Below are 19223 nucleotides of genomic sequence, written 5' to 3'. Positions count from 1 at the left end.
TGTGATGCTGTTGCAAACACCCAAACTCAAACAGTCCATAATAATGAAACGAGAAGAACAAGAAGTGAAGCACAAGCAGAGAGAAACTACACGCAAACTGAAACAATGGTTAATAAATCATGTAAACCTGCATCTTTCATACATCTACAGTATATGCTAAGCACTCATGCTGCTTGGTGACCTTTGACTTTCTGATTTGAGAGTTCAACTTCAGGTGGGACTCATGATGTTTTGCAGATCGAAAGCTTTAAAACTGCAAGTAGAACGTACTGCAGCCGACATAATCACTTTTTAAACAAAATAGTAAAAGATTGGGTCGTTGATATCTGGTCATTGTGAAGGAGAATCATTATGTTTAGGTTTTCAGTCATTATTTGCTTTTAAAAAATGGAATGAGAGAGATGGAAACCAAACCTTTTAATTTAAATCGCGCTGACATGACATGTTTGACCTTAGTTATCACATGAGAAAAATGTTTTGCCTGATGGATGTCAAGAACAAGCTGTGAGATCTCTAAAACTATGTTCTTTTCCTGCAGCCCTGAGATAAATATCACATGTAGTAGTTTTTCTGCCTTTGCAAAAATGGCTAAGGTTAGTTACCAAGAAAATTGATTTTACAAAATTGGTTCTCTGCAGCCAATCACTTCCAACACCAGCAGTTCAAATAGCCCTACAGATGCATGGGGATCTGGAGTTGGATGAAATCACAAGAAATACTTTATTTTCTTGTAATGTTCCCATCTGAGTCTCCACTGGAGATTTTGGTTCAGTTCTCTGATTTTAGATCCGACTTTGGGAAGAGTTCCCAGACAAAGATTTGTGCTGTTCCAGGATTAATAAGGTCATTATATGTAGACTAACCAAAATCTGCTTTTTGGTCATGATTGAAAGTAGTTGCATACGCAACATAGTCCTGGAGTAAGACTAAAGCTCACAAGATTATTTTGTGGTTTTAATTAAACCCCACTGGAGAAAGGTTTAACGTCAAATTAATTCTGGTTGCTGTCAGTGAAAATGAGTGATTGCCACTAGCTGCACCAGTAAAAGTAACAGCTCCAGTTTGACAAAAAAAATGATCTTTGGCTTGTTATAACAATGCAAAACTGAAATGCTCCCTTACTCTTCTTCACTTTCAGAACCATTGCTTACATTTGTCACACAGTCAGTCCTGGTCGTCTGCTGCTGCTCATAACTTTTTTATTTATTTATCTTTTGGCATGTGGCACCTGTCAGAGTGAAGCTAGAGATTTGTGTGGTGTCAGTAAACAAACAGTATGTAAATTCATTTGCAGAATTTTCATCACTATGAATCACATAAACTTAATCTGAGCCAACAGCTTGACTGCAGACTCCAGAGATTACAAAGTGCAAAGGCAGACCTCTAAATTACTGAATGTCAAGTACTGTCTTCAGTGTATGTTATTAGAATTTTATGTGACATAAAAAAAACAAAGTGTGGCATTTGCATTCTTGCTGATAGGAGAACCTTCACAACTGGGTCTCAGTTGTGATGACCAGTTATGGTCTTCACAACTTGATGAAGTAAAAGCTTGATGCTGCCACAGCCATATTCTACTAAGCATATTGTGTGTTCATTATTGTATATAGATCCATGTTTATCTTGTCTGATTAGATGAGAGGTTTGGCTAAATGTAAATAGGACATTTTATGGCTTTCTGGCTTTCTTCTTGTCAACCTTTCATTAAGGCCAAATTTTTGGAGTTATTGATGAATATTTGTCCAGTCGATCATTTTTCCACCAGAGATGTGGGTCTGCATTGTGATTCCTGGTCTTACTGCTCAGACCAGGAATCACAATGGTGGAATCTGGTATGAACGCTGCTGCAGATTCAAAAATTATCAATAAAACATGCATGATAGTGCAAATTCCTTTTTAAAATTCAGTAATGTGTTCAATTACATTCACATAAAATGATTTGATGAGCATAAAGAGCTTTACTTATTTCTGAAATAGTTTCTTTTCAAGATCATGTATTACAATGATACATGATTGTAATACAATCATGTATCATTGATTGTATTACAATCATCAATGATTGTAATACAATCATTGATTGTAATACAATCAATGATTGTAATACAAACATTATTAATGTTGAACATTAAATTTTTTGTTCAATATTGAACTGGGCAGTTCAATATTGAACATTATTGAATAATGTTCAATAATGTTACATTATTGAACATTATTGTGTTCAATAATGTAATTGAACACATTATTGAACACAATGATGTGTTCAATTACATTCACATAAAATGATTTGATGAGCATAAAGAGCTTTACTTATTTCTGAAATAGTTTCTTTTCAAGATCATGTATTACAATGGCAGCTTAAATTCAAGTTCAAAAAATTTAAAATGGCAAACTGCAACGGAGTGGTTTACAAGGGAAAGATCAACAATTTAATAAAATATTAAATCAAAATGTAGGGATATATGCTAAATTTCTAATAATGTTCTATTTCTTATTTGAATATACCGGTAGGTTTTTCAGAAAATCTTCGACTATGGGGTTAAATGTTAAGGAATCAAGGTTTTAAAATATAATGGCGCCATCTAGTGACAAAATATGTCAATTCAATATAAAAACTCTAAATTTTCATTTGTGGTGAGTGTTGACTAAGTTTTTGACACGCACGTTGCTTAATCACATCATTTATCCCGGTTTAGTAAAAAGTAAAACGCTAATTGTACTATGTACATGTTTGTTTCGAAGACTATCATAGATCATTTTAGTTTTAATTAACTAATTTTATTACATACAAAAATCTGCTTTTATAGATATTCCGTTTAAATTAATATATCTGACAACATACGTCACAAAATAAATTGAAAAAATTCAGAGATACACATTTTGGCGAGCAGGTGCGTTCAATGTTATTCTAAAAGTAGGGATTAAAAACAAACATGGATGTACCTATATGGATTTAAAAAAAAGCATTTTCAATATGATATCTGTAGTTCTTTTTTATTCAGCTCATTTCTCTGTAAGATCAAGAAAATCAGAAAAACGTTTTATTTTACACGTCATTTCTAAAAAGAACTATTTTTTGATTAAATTAAAGCTTTCATATTTCAGTTTTCTAATATCAAAGTTTACAATAAGTCCTGGAATGCAGCACGGCCCCCTGCTGTCCAGCAGAGGTAATGCAGGCACGGCTCCGCGATGGGACTGGTCGTTTCGCAGCCATTTTCTGTCCAACCAAACAGCCGCCTCAGGAAGGTAACCAACCAGGGCTTCATTGCAGGTTTGTGCCGGGCTCCGGCCAATGATTGCTAACCGATTGCTTGTTAGCTCGAATGGAAATGTCCGTCACTGCCTGATTTTTCCATTTGTTGTCTGAATGAATGAGTGCTGCTCGTCAGGAAGCCTGTGCTTGGCGAAACTTAAAAAATAAGCCTTAAACATTCCGGCCTGGTTACGTCTTTCTCTGCTGTGCGTGACAAAGAGCAGGCCGACGCGGGTTCCAGTGGATTTGCAATAAGAACTTCCGCGAGGAACATTATGTACCTGAGTAATTTACCTTCAGAAGGTAATATCCCATTGGACAGTCGCTTTTTAATTTGGTAAAATCGTTAGCTTTTTGGAGACAGTCTCATCAACAAAGCTAGCTCGGGGGTTTTGGCCTGTAAGGAGCTAACATTAGCAGGCTAACAGCTGCTAGCTAGCACATAGAACAACACATTACTGCTTTTTAGTATAGCCACACATTGCTGGTACATGTCTACAATTTTCCACATAAAATACAACGCTAAGTACTGTAGAGAGCTCACTGTAACGTGTTTTCATTAACTAGAATAAAAAACCGGGGAGGAGGATAGGTTGGGAATTGTCCAAGCCAACAGTAAATGTTTCGAGCGCCCTATTGTTAGCGTGGTTCTTTAATTGTAATTCCATGTTTGTTACATGCTTAACAGGCTAAATCAATCGCCGAATGAACAGGCAGGTCGAGGATTCAAAGTTAGTCATGGCGTTGTTGAGCTTTGACAGATACTACGGAATAGAAACAGCAGCTCAGTTTGTCCGATAGAAAACACACTAAATAGTTCAGAGGAAGATGAACGTAGTGATGTGACAATAGACCTCCAAAAAGAAAATAATTTTCCTTTTACTTTATCTTGTCACGCTAATATATTCCAGATCATTCCGCTAATTTTATAACCTGAATAAATTCAAAATTTTCGGGTGGGGAACGTTTTTCAGAAATGTGTCTCTGCCTCTTACCGCCTAATGAGACATTTTCTCTATTAAGTCAGCTTTTGGATGATCAGATCAAGATTATTTTGAGGTCATGCAAAACTGTTCTTCATGTGATATTTTTGTCCAGTCTTTCTCTTACTGTTGAATCGTGAACAGTGAGGCCTGCAGCGCTGTGTGGCTCAGGTTGTCTGTTCCTTTTGGAGAAAAAGGAACAGACATTCCACAGAACATTCAGAACTGCTCCATCTTTTCTCCTCTGTGGTTAACGGCGGTCAGTGTTGCTCACTGGAAAGCTCAGGTCTGGAGCTGCAGCTCCACCAGGTGCCACGTTGGATCCTCTGCTGGCCCTGATTGAAAGTGTAGCAACAATAAAACGTTTATCAGACGCTGATTCCAGAATGGCTGTAGAGGTATGTGACTAGAAACCGTTTAAAGTGTGTGTGTACGGTTTTTCTTTTTCTTCAGATGGACGGAGACAGTTCAACCACAGACGCCTCTCAGCTGGGCATGACTGGAGAATACATGGCGTCCAGTCATTATGTTCTCCACTCCCAGGACGGTAAGGAGGCACAAAGCTTTCGCTCAGCCCTTGGCTCATGAACAGCTGATAGATTTAGTCTAATTGTGCTTTGCAGATGATGGAGAAGAGAGCATGAATGACCATGAAGACAGCGGAACCAAGGAGAACTACAGGGAGCAGGACATCTACCTCCCTATCGCTAATGTGGCTCGCATCATGAAGAACGCCGTTCCACAGACTGGGAAGGTTGGTCAGGGAGGAGAGGAGAAGAAGAAACGATCCCAATTAATTCACTTCATTTCTGCTCCACCGTTTCTGTCTAGATATTTTCCACCGACTCCAGAAATGTTCTTCTGATCGGTCCAGTTCCTACTGAACAGGAGACACTAAAGCTCTGAGCCTCTGTTCCTCTACCAACCCACAGATCGCTAAAGACGCCAAAGAGTGTGTGCAGGAGTGTGTGAGCGAGTTTATCAGCTTCATCACGTCGGAAGCCAGCGAGCGTTGCCACCAGGAGAAGAGGAAGACCATCAACGGGGAGGACATCCTGTTCGCCATGTCCACGCTGGGCTTCGACATGTACGTCGACCCCCTCAAGCTCTACCTGCAGAAGTTCAGAGAGGTGAGGCCGCGTTGGCAGCGCCGCCGTGGTAACGCCTCACTGCTGCCGTAGTAACACGGATGACTTTTTTTTTCCCCCAGGCGATGAAGGGGGAGAAGGGAATACCGGGTGTGGCAGTGGGAGAAAGTCTGGGTGAGGATCTGACAGACGACGGCTTCGGTAAGAGAATCGCTGCCCTCTGGGTGACCAGCAGCTAGAGCAGGACATTTATCATATCAGTTATCTTTTATTATAAAAAGATAAGACTTTTGATTCATTGATGCTGCCACAATAAGTTTCAGTTATTAATGACACAAAACAAAACTGACAGATTTTTTTACGGTTTTCTCCACTAAATTCAATAAATTTGAATAAATTCAAAAATCTGAATAAATGTCGTTACTTTGCACCGTTTCAAATGAGAATGTTTCTGTTTGTGGCAGTCTGCAGCCATACAGTCAGCTAAAAAAATAAGTAATGACTTGGTTTTTTGAAATCAGTTCTGCAAAACACGACAAGTCTAAGTCTGTTTCACCCACTCCTACCAACAGCTGAGATTTTCCAGTTCATGCTCCTGTTTTCTCTGACTTTTCCTGTTTCCCCTCAGCCAATCCGCTTCCAGCTGGGATTATCACAGCAGATGGTCAGCAGCAGAACGTCATGGTGTACACCACCACCGCATATCCACAGGTACAACCCCCCAGTTGTCATTTGAAATCACTTGCTATGTGGGGTAAATTGATTCATTTCTCACATTTATTGCTGTAGATTTAGCGATAATGAAAACCCAAGTTTCAGTTTTAACCACAGTTCTTCCTTCCACTCAACTTCCCACTAATGGTAAATTAAGGGTTTTTATCTATATGAGAATGAAGTTCAGTTGAGTCACTCATTAAGTTCACAATAGTGAATATATAGTGGTGAATACACATACATTAAAAAAACGAAAAGCCTAAAAGTGAATGTGATGTAGTGTGGGTTCATAATTTTATAGCAACAAACAAAACAAAACAAAAAATAACGATTGTGAATAAGACGTAACTCTTTCCTCTGATGCAGTACGTGTGTGTGTACAAACCAATCAGAGTTAGGTCTGACCCTTGAGGAGCACCTGAGTGGATTCAACAGCATTCCCATCATTCCCATCATTCCCGTCTGTTTCAGATTCCCACCGTACAGCAGATCCAGTTTTCATGACGAGCGCCAACACCAGGCGCTCCTGCCGGGTTTTCACCCGGGGCTCGCGCTCACCTGATGACCTCTGACCCTTCCTCTGGGAAAGGCCATCCGATCGGCTGGAAGGGAAGCATCTGGAGAAGCCCTCATGTACAGAGAAATCACTACCTGTTTCGTAGAGTGTGTAGTTTCTAGTCGTCAGGTACCAAACGTTTGGAGAACTTCCAAGTCAGCTGGGAGATGCAAGGCTTTATTTTAAAAACTAGTCCTCTTACATGGTTTAGTGTTGGATTATGTTCGTGCTTGTGTATCAATGTGTTTTGCCTTTAAGCGTTTTTGATGTGTTTCGGTTTGCGGGGAGGGGTTTCTGTCCAGGCTGGTTTTTGAACACCCGCCTTCAGAAGGAGCCACATTGTTACCTTCACATTAGATCAAGCAGCTCTTTTTGTAAGTGAACACATGTGCTTTAATGTTATGGAAACCTTCTGAATAAAAATTCAGAAGTAATCTTTTAAGCGTCTGTTCTTGAACTTCTGTCGTTTACCTTGAAAATTGGGGTATATAATCATTGTCTTTGAATGTTTAGTGGAAGGAAAATGTGCACAGCTGACCTAATGTGTACAAACAGGGAAGACTCTCAATCTGGAGAATGAAGACCTTTTATAAACTATCTGGTCTGTCTCCTGCTGTAAATTCTGAATAAAATTTACTAAAACTTGTGGCTGTTATAAAAATCAAGAAGCTCAATGGGTAGGAGAAGTTTAGCTTCCATCAAGTGCTTCAGATTGGTTCATTTAACACAACTACAGAACAAGATGAGCATATGAATGAAAGTATTCAGTCACACCACAAATGATATTATTTAACATATTTGATGAAATTAAATATGTAAATTAAGCATGAAGTTGGCAATAAGTGTCCAACCCTAATAATTTTATCAATCAAATTTTTGCTTTTTAAGATTTGGTTTTAGGAAAATCTGATTTTTTTTTTCCCCCTCACTGATGCATCTCATGGTTTCCATGGTTTCCAGGGCCTGCCATCTTGTTTGACAAGCGTTTTACAGCTTCTATTCACTGAGGTCAACTCACAAAAGGATGACTGAAAAAAACAATTTTTGAAAATATTTTCTGTCATTTGTATTTGTTTCTTTCAGCCAGAAAAGATCTTTTAAATCATAAATTGAATTTGGTGTGAAAAAATTGGAGATGTTACTTCTAAGCCATATCAACCCAGCCCTAACATAACGTTTCTAAAAATTCCAAAAAGGTGTTTTTGTTTTACTTTATGACTAAATAGCTTGCAAAAAAAACAACAACCCATCATTATGCCTGTACAGAAGTCTGAAAGTGTTTTGTAGTCTAACAGCAGCTGCTTGGGTCAAAACTGGGCAAGATAAACTTGACAAGACGTCCGCCAGGCTTTCAGAGCGTTAATACGCCGGGCTGAAGAGAGAGAGAGAGATGACTGCAGGTCAGACTGAGGAGGTCAACATGGTCCACCCACACTCCACTGGGACAAAACGTTTCAACGTTTCAGATCATCAAACACATTTTGAATTCAAAACAAAAAAAAGAAAAACTTTTAATTACGTAGATTGATAAAAACAGACTGATGTCTACAAGCCTTTGATTATGAGGATTTTCTGCTAGCAGCTTATAACATATTCAAGGTTTAAATGTTACATCGGACCAATGAAGAACATTTTCAAAAGCAGACATGTGCTTAATGGCATGTTTAACACCTAAGTTATTTTGCAGTAGTACTTTTAACCCGACATAATTCTCATAAATATGACAACAAGCCCATTCAATAAATGGAAATATTATTTTAGCACCTTTTAATTTCATCAACTTTATCACCAAGTGATAAAATTTTCTGTTTGGATACAGAAAGTCTTGTAATGTTTCTGTAACTCTGGACACCTGCTGTGGATCAACTTGCTCTGATTTAAACACCTTCATCTAGTTCTTCATCTCTCATGTAAATGTCTTAAAAGTCTGTGGAAGTGAATTGTGGGAACATTAAGAGCATTATAATCTGTTAGAAGAGTTTCAGTCAAGTTTGAAAGCTGATTATAGAACTGAAGGAACATGAATAATTCTGTCTGAAATTTTAAAAAATTAATAAACTAGAATATACTGTATATTCCAATGAGGCTCATTTGTCAAATTAAAACCTTTTATGAATAATAACCTTTATGCAGGTAAAGAATATAATTTTCATCAAATCCACATTTCATTTCATTTTAAATGTCATGTTTTTATGAGCTGTAGCAGAAATAGAGGCTTTCAGGATCCATCTGTGTCTAAATGATCTATGTAAGGTTTTTTCCACTTCCTGATTAAGTTCCTTAAAATAAATAAATGTTCTAATTTGAATTTATTGAATGTGTGGGTGTGTACAGGAGATCAACATTTGTAGCTCCTCATATATCTCCTGTCTTTGGTCCTGCTGTCATTCTTGAGACGATAAATTCCTTCTGATATTTTCTACATATAAAATATCAGGTTTCCTGTGGGTGGTCCCACTTCCAGCATTCCAGCTATGGAAGCAACTCCTATAAAGCCCCATCAGGGCCCAGTCAGGCCCCTGATAGACCCTGTTAGGCCTCCGTCAGGCCCCCGCCCCACCAGGCTCATTTCCTCCTATAGAAGCTCAGGGTTCAGCCCTTAGACTTTTCCCCAGGAAGCTCCTGTTGGCTGTTTCCTGAGCCTCTCCCACTCTGTGAATAAACAGCACACTGTCTGCCAGCCGACTTTCACAGGCCTACAGAGACGTTCATTCAGGTAGAAACACACACACGCACACACACACACCCATTCATTAACCTAAGAATACATATCATCTTAAAAAAAAAATTGCTTCACACAGAACTTGACTGCCTCCCTTTCCTTTTTCTCCCTTCCTCATTTGTCTCCTCATCCTCATCCTCTGACCTCACTCTCCACCTCTACCTTTGTCATAGTGAGACTATAAATTAGAAAAGACAATACAGGTTAAGTATACTGAATGCCACAGAGCACAACTCAACACGACCTTTTTCTATAATGCCACATACTGGAAAATATTCCCACATTTAAACCATGAAAGTATTTAGATGTTACAGCATCAGTTACAGCATCGTTGTTTTTCTAAAGGATGTACGACTCAAGCAGGTTTTATGAATTACAGTCACACGGTTCCTCACATTTCATCGTCTCTACCTGACGGATTACCAATCGTATCATATAACCGCTTTTTAAAAGTATTCATATGTCTGAACATTTTCACACTTTGCCATGTCGTAGCCACACACATCATAGTAATTTAAGGGATTTGATGTGACAGACCAACACAAAGCGCATCATGACTGTCAGATGGAAGGAAAATGATGCATCGTTTCTATAATCCTTGACAGATAATAATGTGAAAGGTTGTTTGTATTCAACCAGGCCTTCGTCTCCCTCCACAGGTCTGCTCAATTCTCATCTCTCTTCATGGCGATTTCTGACATTGAACTTGATTTCTCCAGTTGAATTTCAACCGGTCCAATCAGTGAACAGAAGGAGAAGTTGAGAATGATGTCATCGGTTAACAGTTCACCGAAGGAGTCTCAGCCGTATTGCACAGACAGAAGTTTGAAGAAGTTTGTTGTTCATAAAAAATGAAAGCCAGGAATTATTGTGTTTGTTCTTGACAAATATTTATTACTTGCAGCATACAATGAAGTGATTACTTTAGATAACAAATACATGTTTGACAAGAAATAGTCATAAAACTGCTTATGTTTCTACATTATTTTCTCATCATCAATAAAGGCATAGCGACATTTTGAAATGCAGGGAACTGATTCCTGTGTTGCCGTTCTCTGGCACTGAGGAGATCACCAATAAATCTGATTCAAATATACGACAGTCAGAGCAGAATGCTGTTAGATCATCAAATAAAATGAGCAGAGAAACTATTAAAGTGACTCAGTTAGCAGTGCAGAATGCTTACAATGAGGTGGTGTATGGGTGGAGCGGCTGTGAATACCAGCACCGTTTCCCCAACAGAACATAGCAGTGCTGTGAGGTCATCAATGTAGGATTGGATTTTCATTTATGTCATTCCCCAAATATAGTCACTTTGTCCAGAATAACATTTTACACTGACAGTGGTGTGTCAAAGTTAGCATACCTCTAAAGTTTTGTATTCAGACACATTTACTATAATACCCTGAAATAAGAGCCAGAGATTAATTCTACATCCTGTCCACTATCCAGTATCAGAAACAGCCTCTTTTAACACTGAAAAGAAAACAGGAGGCATATTTAAATGGATACACGACTCTTGAGAAACTGACTGGTTTCTTGAAACTTAAAAATCGGAATCCTGCCTCAGAGGATCAGGATTTTACAGAGCCCTCTAGGAGAGAAGGGGATTTTTTTTTCTTTTCCCTTCCCTTGCAATAATGTACTGGTCAGTTCATGAGGCATAACTGTGGCCATCATACTCTTTCTACTATTATATAAGGTTTTCATGAGGTTTTTTTCATGTATCTTAATATCTTGTCGTGAAATATCTGAAGTTTTATATCTTTTACTTCAGGATAGAAATGCACCACAAACCTGTATCCTATGAAATTCTGATTAGATCATAGGATATAAACAGAAACTTTCCATAAGAAGGAAAGGAATAAAAAATACATCCAAACTATTTGGACTATTTCAGAGTTATTATCACAGGGTAATAAGTCATCTGACAGTTTTCATTGTGTCTCTTTTGTGTTGGTCTGATTGGTTTAAAGGGCCGTTTCCATCTCAACCTTACAGACATAAACGTGCAGTGAATTTTTTCACAAAAGAGTTAATAATAAACACATTTACACCAAGGCTTTTTATTTGACATTTTAAATTGACATTTATGACTATATACACAATAGACCAGCAGATATTGCAGTAAGCATATTGCGTGGGAATAGGACTTGAATCAGAAACTTAAAATAAATTAGAGAAATTTGAACTGAATGAAATACCAGTGAAGCAGCCAACAGCACTGGGCAGCACTGATTTCAAGTTACAGATTGAAATCAGTGCTGAAATCATAATTAAACAAACTTACAGAAAAATATCACAATTTTCACAGAAACGTAAAGAAAGCACATTTTGGACAAATCTAGACAGTTTATCTGCAAACAAAATTGATTTGGGTTCTAGTTACTTACTGATCTACCTGCTTAATTTGTTTTTCTTTGTGTTTCAGAACATAAATTATTTAAACCGAAGAATATTATTTCTCCAAACAGCTGTAAAACAAATTTTCATGTAATGTCTATTGCAGTCACAGTTATTAGACAATATGGGTTTTAGACTATTTGAAACTAAGGTTGGGACTTTACCAAGTTAATTTTGAACAACTAATTCTATTGATTTTAACTTGTTAAAAATTTTAACGTATAGAAGTCATCAGTGTGTAAGGTTGAAATCCTTATTCCTCACCAAATGCATAAAACAGTTCAGCATGCTTTTAAAGCTGAGTTTGGAAGGGGGATGTGGAGATGTTCTATCCACTGAAGAGCCGTACGGTTGGAGGTTTACAGTCCGCCATGTCAGATGGTGATGGAGCCTCTCTGTCAGCCAGCCTGACCTCTGCTGTCACTCATTCCTCTGGACCTCTATGGACTGATACCTTCCTGTCATTCCTCATGTCTGGGAAATGTCTCCTCCACACACACACACCATCCCTCATCCTCTCACTCCTTTCTTGACTTATCTTACATCACCTCCTTCCTTCCTTCAGTCTCTGTGAGGGTCCCTGGGAGAATCCTGAAAACATCATCTGGATGGATCCAATTCGGCCCCCTTAAAGTTCGTTGGAGTGACGTGTGCATGCCTGGTTCAGGCCGCAGCTCCGCCTGGTACCAGGCTGCTGATAACAAGGTGTGGAGTGTTCTGTGTCCTATCATATCATTGCTCTCATGTCACGGCGTCTCCCACACGAGACACGTGATGCAGAACAGAGAGGCGAAAACAAGAGAAGCTCTCGTCGATAAAAGATGACCAGTTCACACGTCAAACCAAGAAAAACTGTAAACAACCCAAGTTCACTGATGGGATGCGCAAAACCTGGCAAATAGTCACAACCTTTGACCATTTGAAAGAAATCACAAATCACAGACTGCAACAGTATCAAGTACAGTAGGACAATCATACACTTCAAAACTAAACTAAAATAAATCATCTGAAAAGACTGGTGTGTAGATTTTTATTTGGTCCCTGTTAGTCTGAGAGTGTGTAGAAACAGCAGTTTTCAAATCGCAGTTGGATTTAGATTTGGCCTTTGACTGGGCCATTCTAACTCGTGATGACGCTTTTACCTGAACTGATTTTGAGGAAATATTTCATTCTGATGCTACTGCCTAAAATTACAATAATAATATCAATATCGATGATTTGATAGATTCTGCTATTTTGATCGATTCCTAATATAAACTGAAGGAAACTAATTTCAAATTGATGATTTCTCTTCGGATTAGACATGGTGGTGGAGTTGAACTCAGGACAGTCCTGGCAGAAGACCTGATCAACAAGTTCCCAGTTTAACATTCGATTATCTATTTGTTTATGCCACATTAAGAAATCTATAGAAATGTATCTGTATCAGATACAGATACTTTTCTGTATCTAGTCATACGTTCTAATATGATGGCGTCAAGTGGAGTTAATGTTGGTTATTTGAGCAAGTATAAGGAAACCGAGCAAACTGCATCAACTCATCTCCTCTTCAACAGTCATGTACACAGTTAGGTGCATCGTGTTGTTACCTCTGCACCAACCTCTCACACTGAGGATGCATATGGTGACGGTGGAGAGGAATGACTCCCAAATGAACCACAGTTGGAGTGAGCAGCTGTGGTTTGAGAAGACAGAGGAGAGACCAGAAAGTTAAAGGCAGAACGACTGCAGATCACGCTTAGTTCTAGAGTAGTAGGAGAAAGAATAGGAGTGAGGAACAGTTTGTCTAAACCGATAGCAGCATGACCACAGAAATAGCTGAGGATAACCTCAGTCAGTCTGACTACAGACTTTATCATGTTTCAGTCTTGACTTTAAAGCAGGCAGAGTGATTATCATGGACTAAAACTGGGAGCTGATAGCTGAACGCCACAATCTGCTCCAGGGCAGCTGGTGCAATCATCCATTATGACGGAGCTAATTATTGAAGGTCTTCACTTCTCACTCTACAGTATGATGGAGTTATCATGTTAGAAAGTTTAAGGCAGCAACAACAAAGAGAAGTTAAAATGGTGAGATGTGATTTCTGGTTTTGAGTGGATCAGATTTCTCGCTGCAGAATCTGGAACCTGAAGGTTTATGGGATACATTGAGCTTCCTGATTCTGAAGAACGACAACCTCAACAAAGCAAGAGGACTGGTCTTCCTGCATCGCTCTGGGACAGTATAGTTCTAACTGTGGTAACACTGTGAAGGCGAACAAAGGAAATCTCTTTAAGTTGTTTAAAGGACACTGGCCTCCTGCACAATTGCTGGAGTGCATGTCAAATTATCCAGATTCAACAATTTGCTTCTCAGGGATTCTGGTCTAAAGTTGACAGGTTTATTTTGTCTGAATTTGAAAGCAGAAAAGTTGAAGTCTTCTGGCTTTTTATGTATTGAAGACATTCCTGTAATATCATGAACTGATTGGATTCACCAAGGTTTATTAATAAATACAGCTGAATATCATCAGCATAACAGCTGATCATTTTACAGTGTAGAAGCAGATACATAGGAAATAGTATTGGACAAAGCACTAAACCCTGTGGTACTCCATTAGTAACCTAGATGAGTGACTTCATCACATAAGTTTTCTGGGGTTTCTTTGTTTTTTACATATTTTGGACTCTAACAAGGGAAATAAATGTCCAGAATGAGAGTGTTCACTGAATCACAAGGAGGATTAGTTCCTTATCTCCTTAGAATGTGTTTCCCAAAATGTCAGCAACCTCTGATAGTTGGTGGGTGAAGCAGTGAGGAGTGCTGGAGTGGGAGGTTTAATCTTGGTGAAGAGGAGGGGATGAAGAGACGGGTACGCTATGTGCCATGCAGAGAACGGAGAGAGGGGGCCTGGGGAGTAGAGAAGAGTGTGAAGGAGACGGAGAAGGTTCTGATGAGGTTACTGGGGATGAGATGGGGTGTCAAAGGAGGGGTGGGGGGCAGAGAGGGTAGAATGAGCTCCTGCATTGCTGACATTCCTGCCTCATTGAGGCAGGCTAATGAAGCTCAGGGATGCTGCATGGAGCCCAGAGACAGAAGTGCAGGAGCAGAGCCAGCTAACAGACTGAGGGACCTGAGAGGAAACCACAGAGAGTCATCACTGCCCTGATGAAGAGGGGCCCATGTGAAAAATCAGATATAAAACATCTACAGGATGTTATTTAGGATAAGAAAACATGATTTTGTTTCTGGTTTTCTTATATGTTTTATCATTTTTGGCCCTTTGTGTTTTACATTTGTGTATGTTATTGATTAAAATTTCCTTGAAACGTTTTCAAAAGTCTGGCATACGAAACTTTGTATTGATATCAGAAGAGACGGTACAGCATGGGGAAATATTTGCATTTCCAAACTTTCTGTGCCTCAAAATAATCTAACAATCAAAATGTTTACACAGGAGCACGAGCAACCTGGAGGTGGAGCTGAAGGAAAATGAAACCGTTTCAAATAAAAATCTGAAAAGTGCGTTTGTATTCAGCAATTGGACCACCTGCATTAAAACGAATGTTAACTCCTTAAGAAAAAGCCACAGCTGAGATTTAAATGTAACTGTAAGGGAATTCTGCAGGTCACACTTAGAGCAGTAACTTATGAATGAATATTAAAAATGTCAGTTATTCTTCCTCTGAACAGGGCCTCTGATGAAAAAAATCTTTAACATGAAATAAATGTTTCAAATATTTTCATCTTGACCTTGAGCAAAGCCTTGTCTTTATGAAGGCTGAACTCCAACTTAATGAAAAGGCACACAAGAAACATAATTATTTGTTATTCACTATATGCATTTTAAAATACTAACACCATGCTAACTTGGAAAACCACCTATTTGAAGAAGAGAATAAAATGGTGGGAGTTCTGGTGTGTAAACTAGTTTTTGCTGATCTATTGTGAAGCAATTGGATTTTTCTATTTCAAAAAATGAATATATCTATAAATAGTTTTCCTTCCTTTACTTCTTTCTTTGTGTAGTTTTGCTGATGGTGTTCAGCAGCCGCTGGTCTTCAGTCTGTAGAGCTCTACAGTGAACATCAAAGTGAATGAAGAGCATCCTGCCGTCCTCAAACATGTCATATTCCTGTTAGCACAGTGACACATCCTTCCCCTTCTCCAGTTTCCGTCTGTCATCTTGATTTTGATGCGGAACGCGGTGCTGCTAACCACAGCAGACCCTGTGGGCCCCGGACTCCAGGGGCCCGGCTGAGCTCCGCTGGGAATGCGGTGGAGGGTCAAACTTCTGCTGAGCTCAGCTAACGTTGCTAATACATTTTGTCATATCTGTGATGTGGTATGATGTAATGGAGCACTAACTCCTTCATTACATCTTTAAACTCAGCTGAAACATTTTGAGCCTCCTACAGAACTCAGCTCAACTCTTTTTATAGTTTTTCTTGTTTTATATTTTTTTATATGGTAAAATCTGGTTAAAGAATGAAGAATCCAAACACTCCACATCACCTCTGTGGCCCTTTCTGTGCTAGTTCTAAATGAATTGTCTTGTAATATCAGGCATTCTTGTCTTTGATAAATGTATTTACTTTTAGATGGCCAAAGCTCTACAGTGTCTTTATTAAATAAAGGAATTTTAAAATGTTTAAAATTTCACTGGTTAGTTTTTTTTTTGTTTTTTTTTTAACTCTGTAAAAGCTGTAGTGAGTGTCTGGCTGAAGTTACAATGTTTGAGCTGAAATCATTCAGAAAGAGAAGAAAGTATCCAAAATGTTTAAAGGATGTTTAGGATAAATCTTGGCATATGATATGAACTGGTATATATGTTATACTGGCTCAGAGAAGACCTCTCCACTTAGGAACACAGATGGTTATTGGCTCAATAAAACAGACGCAAATTTAACAACGGCCTGATGGGATATTGTAGCCTGTTACCATCTGCTAACGTGGCGTTCTATCCTGCTGTAAAGAACGGCTTCAGTTTTCTTTTGCGTTGCGAAAGTCGCCCACAAACATGTTAATGTGACATTGATCTGCTGCAGGTAAGGGAGCTTTTACCACTGATAACATCACAAGCTGCGTTTCCATTATGTGTGAGCAAACCTTTATTTTTATTCTGTTAATGTAGAAAAAACACAATTTTGCAATTGCGGTGTTTCCATTAAATAAGGAAGACAATTAAAATCACATTTGAATAAGTTTGTTGACACAATAAGTCATTAATAATCATTCGGCACCATAATCCTCCAACTAGTTCCTGTCGTCGTCTTCTTCGTGGTTTGCAGCAGTGGCAACATCTGGCTGTTGATCATGTGACTCGTGTGACGTGAAAAAATTTTTTCATTACAGTTTTGCAAAATAGACCAATTGCGGTGCTACCAAAACACCACTTAGAACAAGAACGTTTTATTGAAAAATTATCATTTTTTTAAATTGATGTGTTTCCATTGTGCAAGTTTATTTTTGAAATGCAGTGACACAGTCAACGGAAACGCAGACATTAAGCTCCGGTTCTACAATCTAAAACCCAAACCTGAGGGCAGTGGCTGCTGAGCTGGACGATGTGTTTACTGTCTCACGTATTGTTGTCACAGCATGTTTTGTTTTGTTTTTCTATGAAAACAGGATATTTAATAATTATCTGAAGAAAAGCACATGGATGACTCAGCTTCGGAGAGCAAAGAGACGGACTATAGACGTCTCGATGTCTAAACACTTTGAATCGCTGCCATGTGATTGGATGATTGCCTGTGTGCTAGCATGCAGTTACATACACATAGTGAATAAAACGCTTCATGAATGTTTGAGCGAGAACTGCTTTTTGTGAATTTAGTCACACTGAGATACAGTAATATAAACACTGCGACTATAACTGAAGAAAACTGAGATGCATTACATCCCATCCACCAATAATCACCAAGTGTTTCTTGGATGATAGGATCTGCTGTGAATGCAGACATTCAGACTTTAATCTAACAGTCACTTCCAGATTCACCACCCAAGCATGACTCCTGACTTCAAACGCGTCTTTGAAGCTTCATCTCCAAAACGTTTTATGAATGACTCATCACAGTTCCAAAGGCAGGAAACCCCACGGAGTCTCCCACACCCTGATGCTTATCTCATCTCTCTGCATTCGTCCAGACGTCCGATAGAAAGCCAGAGGGGCTTAAATGACATCCCCCGAAGCAGTTAGCAGTTACATGCTAACACAGTGTCCTAATAATAAAAGTGTTTAGCTTATGTGCTTAGCATTAAGAAAAGGATCTGGAGGAGGTCCAGTTATTTCCTGTCAGGCAGAGATTTGGAGCCACATGAATGGAAACTCTGCAAAAAGAAAAGGGCAGTGGAAGCAATTCCTGGAACAGTTGGAAATATTCGTTGTCGTGGATACAAGCAGCAAAATGAACTCAGAGGTTCCTGCAGAGCAGAACTTTAGATGAATTTCATCTGAAGTCAAACACGGAGCCGGTTGGACCAACAAGGACATGTCTGGAAGAAAACACCTTGCTGTCGTTTCTGGATAAAAGAAACGCAGATTTTAAAATCCATCTGCAGATAAAACATGAATGTCCTCAGTTTAGATCACACTGACAGACGGATCTCCTGATGTGACACCGTTCCAAAACACAACTTCTAACTACTGACCGAATTAAAACACTTTCCGACATTCTGCTGGCTGATCTGTGAAAATGTATTCATCTTTCTAAAACTTCATGAACTATTAGCTCAAAATACATCAATGTTTGGTCTGAACCAGATCTTGCTCTGTCTCTTAAAGATACATTCAGAAAGATTTGTCTTCACAAATTTTCTTTTTGTCCTTAACTTTAAGGGTTTTCTCTTATATCAAAGATAAAATCTTAGGTTTTGCATAACTGACTGGATTAACAGAAGCGGGTCATTCCTGTCAAGTATCTCGACAATAGATGAGTCACTGTGCAATGTCACAGGCAGGTGCTGATGCAAGGAAGGACAGTTAGAGGACAAAATTAAAGGATGACTCCTTTAATTTTAATTTGGCCGTTATGTTTTTCTCCATATCTTTCTTTTTCTAAAGTTTTGCAAAGAAAACATTCTTTGGAAATGAAAACATATGTGAATATGGACCAATGACACTCATTATAGCTTTTTTCCACATTCTGTCTCACTACAACCTCAAGCTGTACTTTAATAAAATGTTATGTGACAGACAAAATAGAAGCATAATTGTATAGTGTAAAAAATTAAAATGTTTTGCTTTTTTTCCTTCTTTTTCATAGTTATACTGTGGAACGCCATTTCTGCCAATAAAGAACTATTCAAAGCCCAACAGGAAGTCATGAATGCAGGTCTTAAACTTACAATTATGAGAATGAAAGCCATAACTTTGAGTGATTTTGTTCAGATTCTGAATCATAATTATGAGATAGGAAGTTACACTGTTTCTTAAAGAAGACTTGCTAATACATGCAACCCTTCCAGAGGAGTCAAAAAATTTTGACTCTTGAAACTCAGAAACTTCTGTTTTTATTTT

At 38.6% G+C, this 19223-nt stretch overlaps 1 protein-coding gene across 2 annotated transcripts; it reads left to right on the top strand.

Moving 5' to 3' along the window:
- Nucleotides 1–3172: 3172 nt before the first annotated feature.
- On the top strand, nt 3173–7028 carry LOC122826497 (nuclear transcription factor Y subunit beta-like). 2 transcript variants are annotated; one of them, XM_044108442.1, is made up of 7 exons: nt 3173–3271; nt 4690–4783; nt 4860–4990; nt 5169–5366; nt 5447–5525; nt 5953–6035; nt 6510–7028. In XM_044108442.1, exons 2-7 carry the CDS (start codon nt 4690–4692, stop codon nt 6540–6542), a joined length of 618 nt encoding a protein of 205 aa, XP_043964377.1. In that variant the 5' UTR covers nt 3173–3271; the 3' UTR covers nt 6543–7028. The 2 variants fall into 2 exon arrangements, with proteins under 2 accessions (XP_043964377.1, XP_043964378.1); XM_044108443.1 differs by having other exon boundaries at nt 3257–3556.
- Nucleotides 7029–19223: the final 12195 nt, after the last annotated feature.

This window comes from Gambusia affinis, linkage group LG23 (genome assembly GCF_019740435.1).
Source record: "Gambusia affinis linkage group LG23, SWU_Gaff_1.0, whole genome shotgun sequence".
In the NCBI taxonomy this organism is placed as follows: domain Eukaryota; kingdom Metazoa; phylum Chordata; class Actinopteri; order Cyprinodontiformes; family Poeciliidae; genus Gambusia; species Gambusia affinis.
The sequence above is the reverse complement of the archived record's forward strand: the minus strand, read 5'-3'. Positions and strand labels throughout refer to the sequence as shown.

Coding starts and splice junctions, on each gene's coding strand:
- LOC122826497 (XM_044108442.1), top strand. CDS start 4,690: ATGGACGGAGACAGTTCAACCACAGACGCCTCTCAGCTGGGCATGACT. Junction 5,526..5,952: donor TCTGACAGACGACGGCTTCG/GTAAGAGAATCG, acceptor GTTTCCCCTCAG/CCAATCCGCTTCCAGCTGGG. Junction 6,036..6,509: donor CCACCACCGCATATCCACAG/GTACAACCCCCC, acceptor CGTCTGTTTCAG/ATTCCCACCGTACAGCAGAT.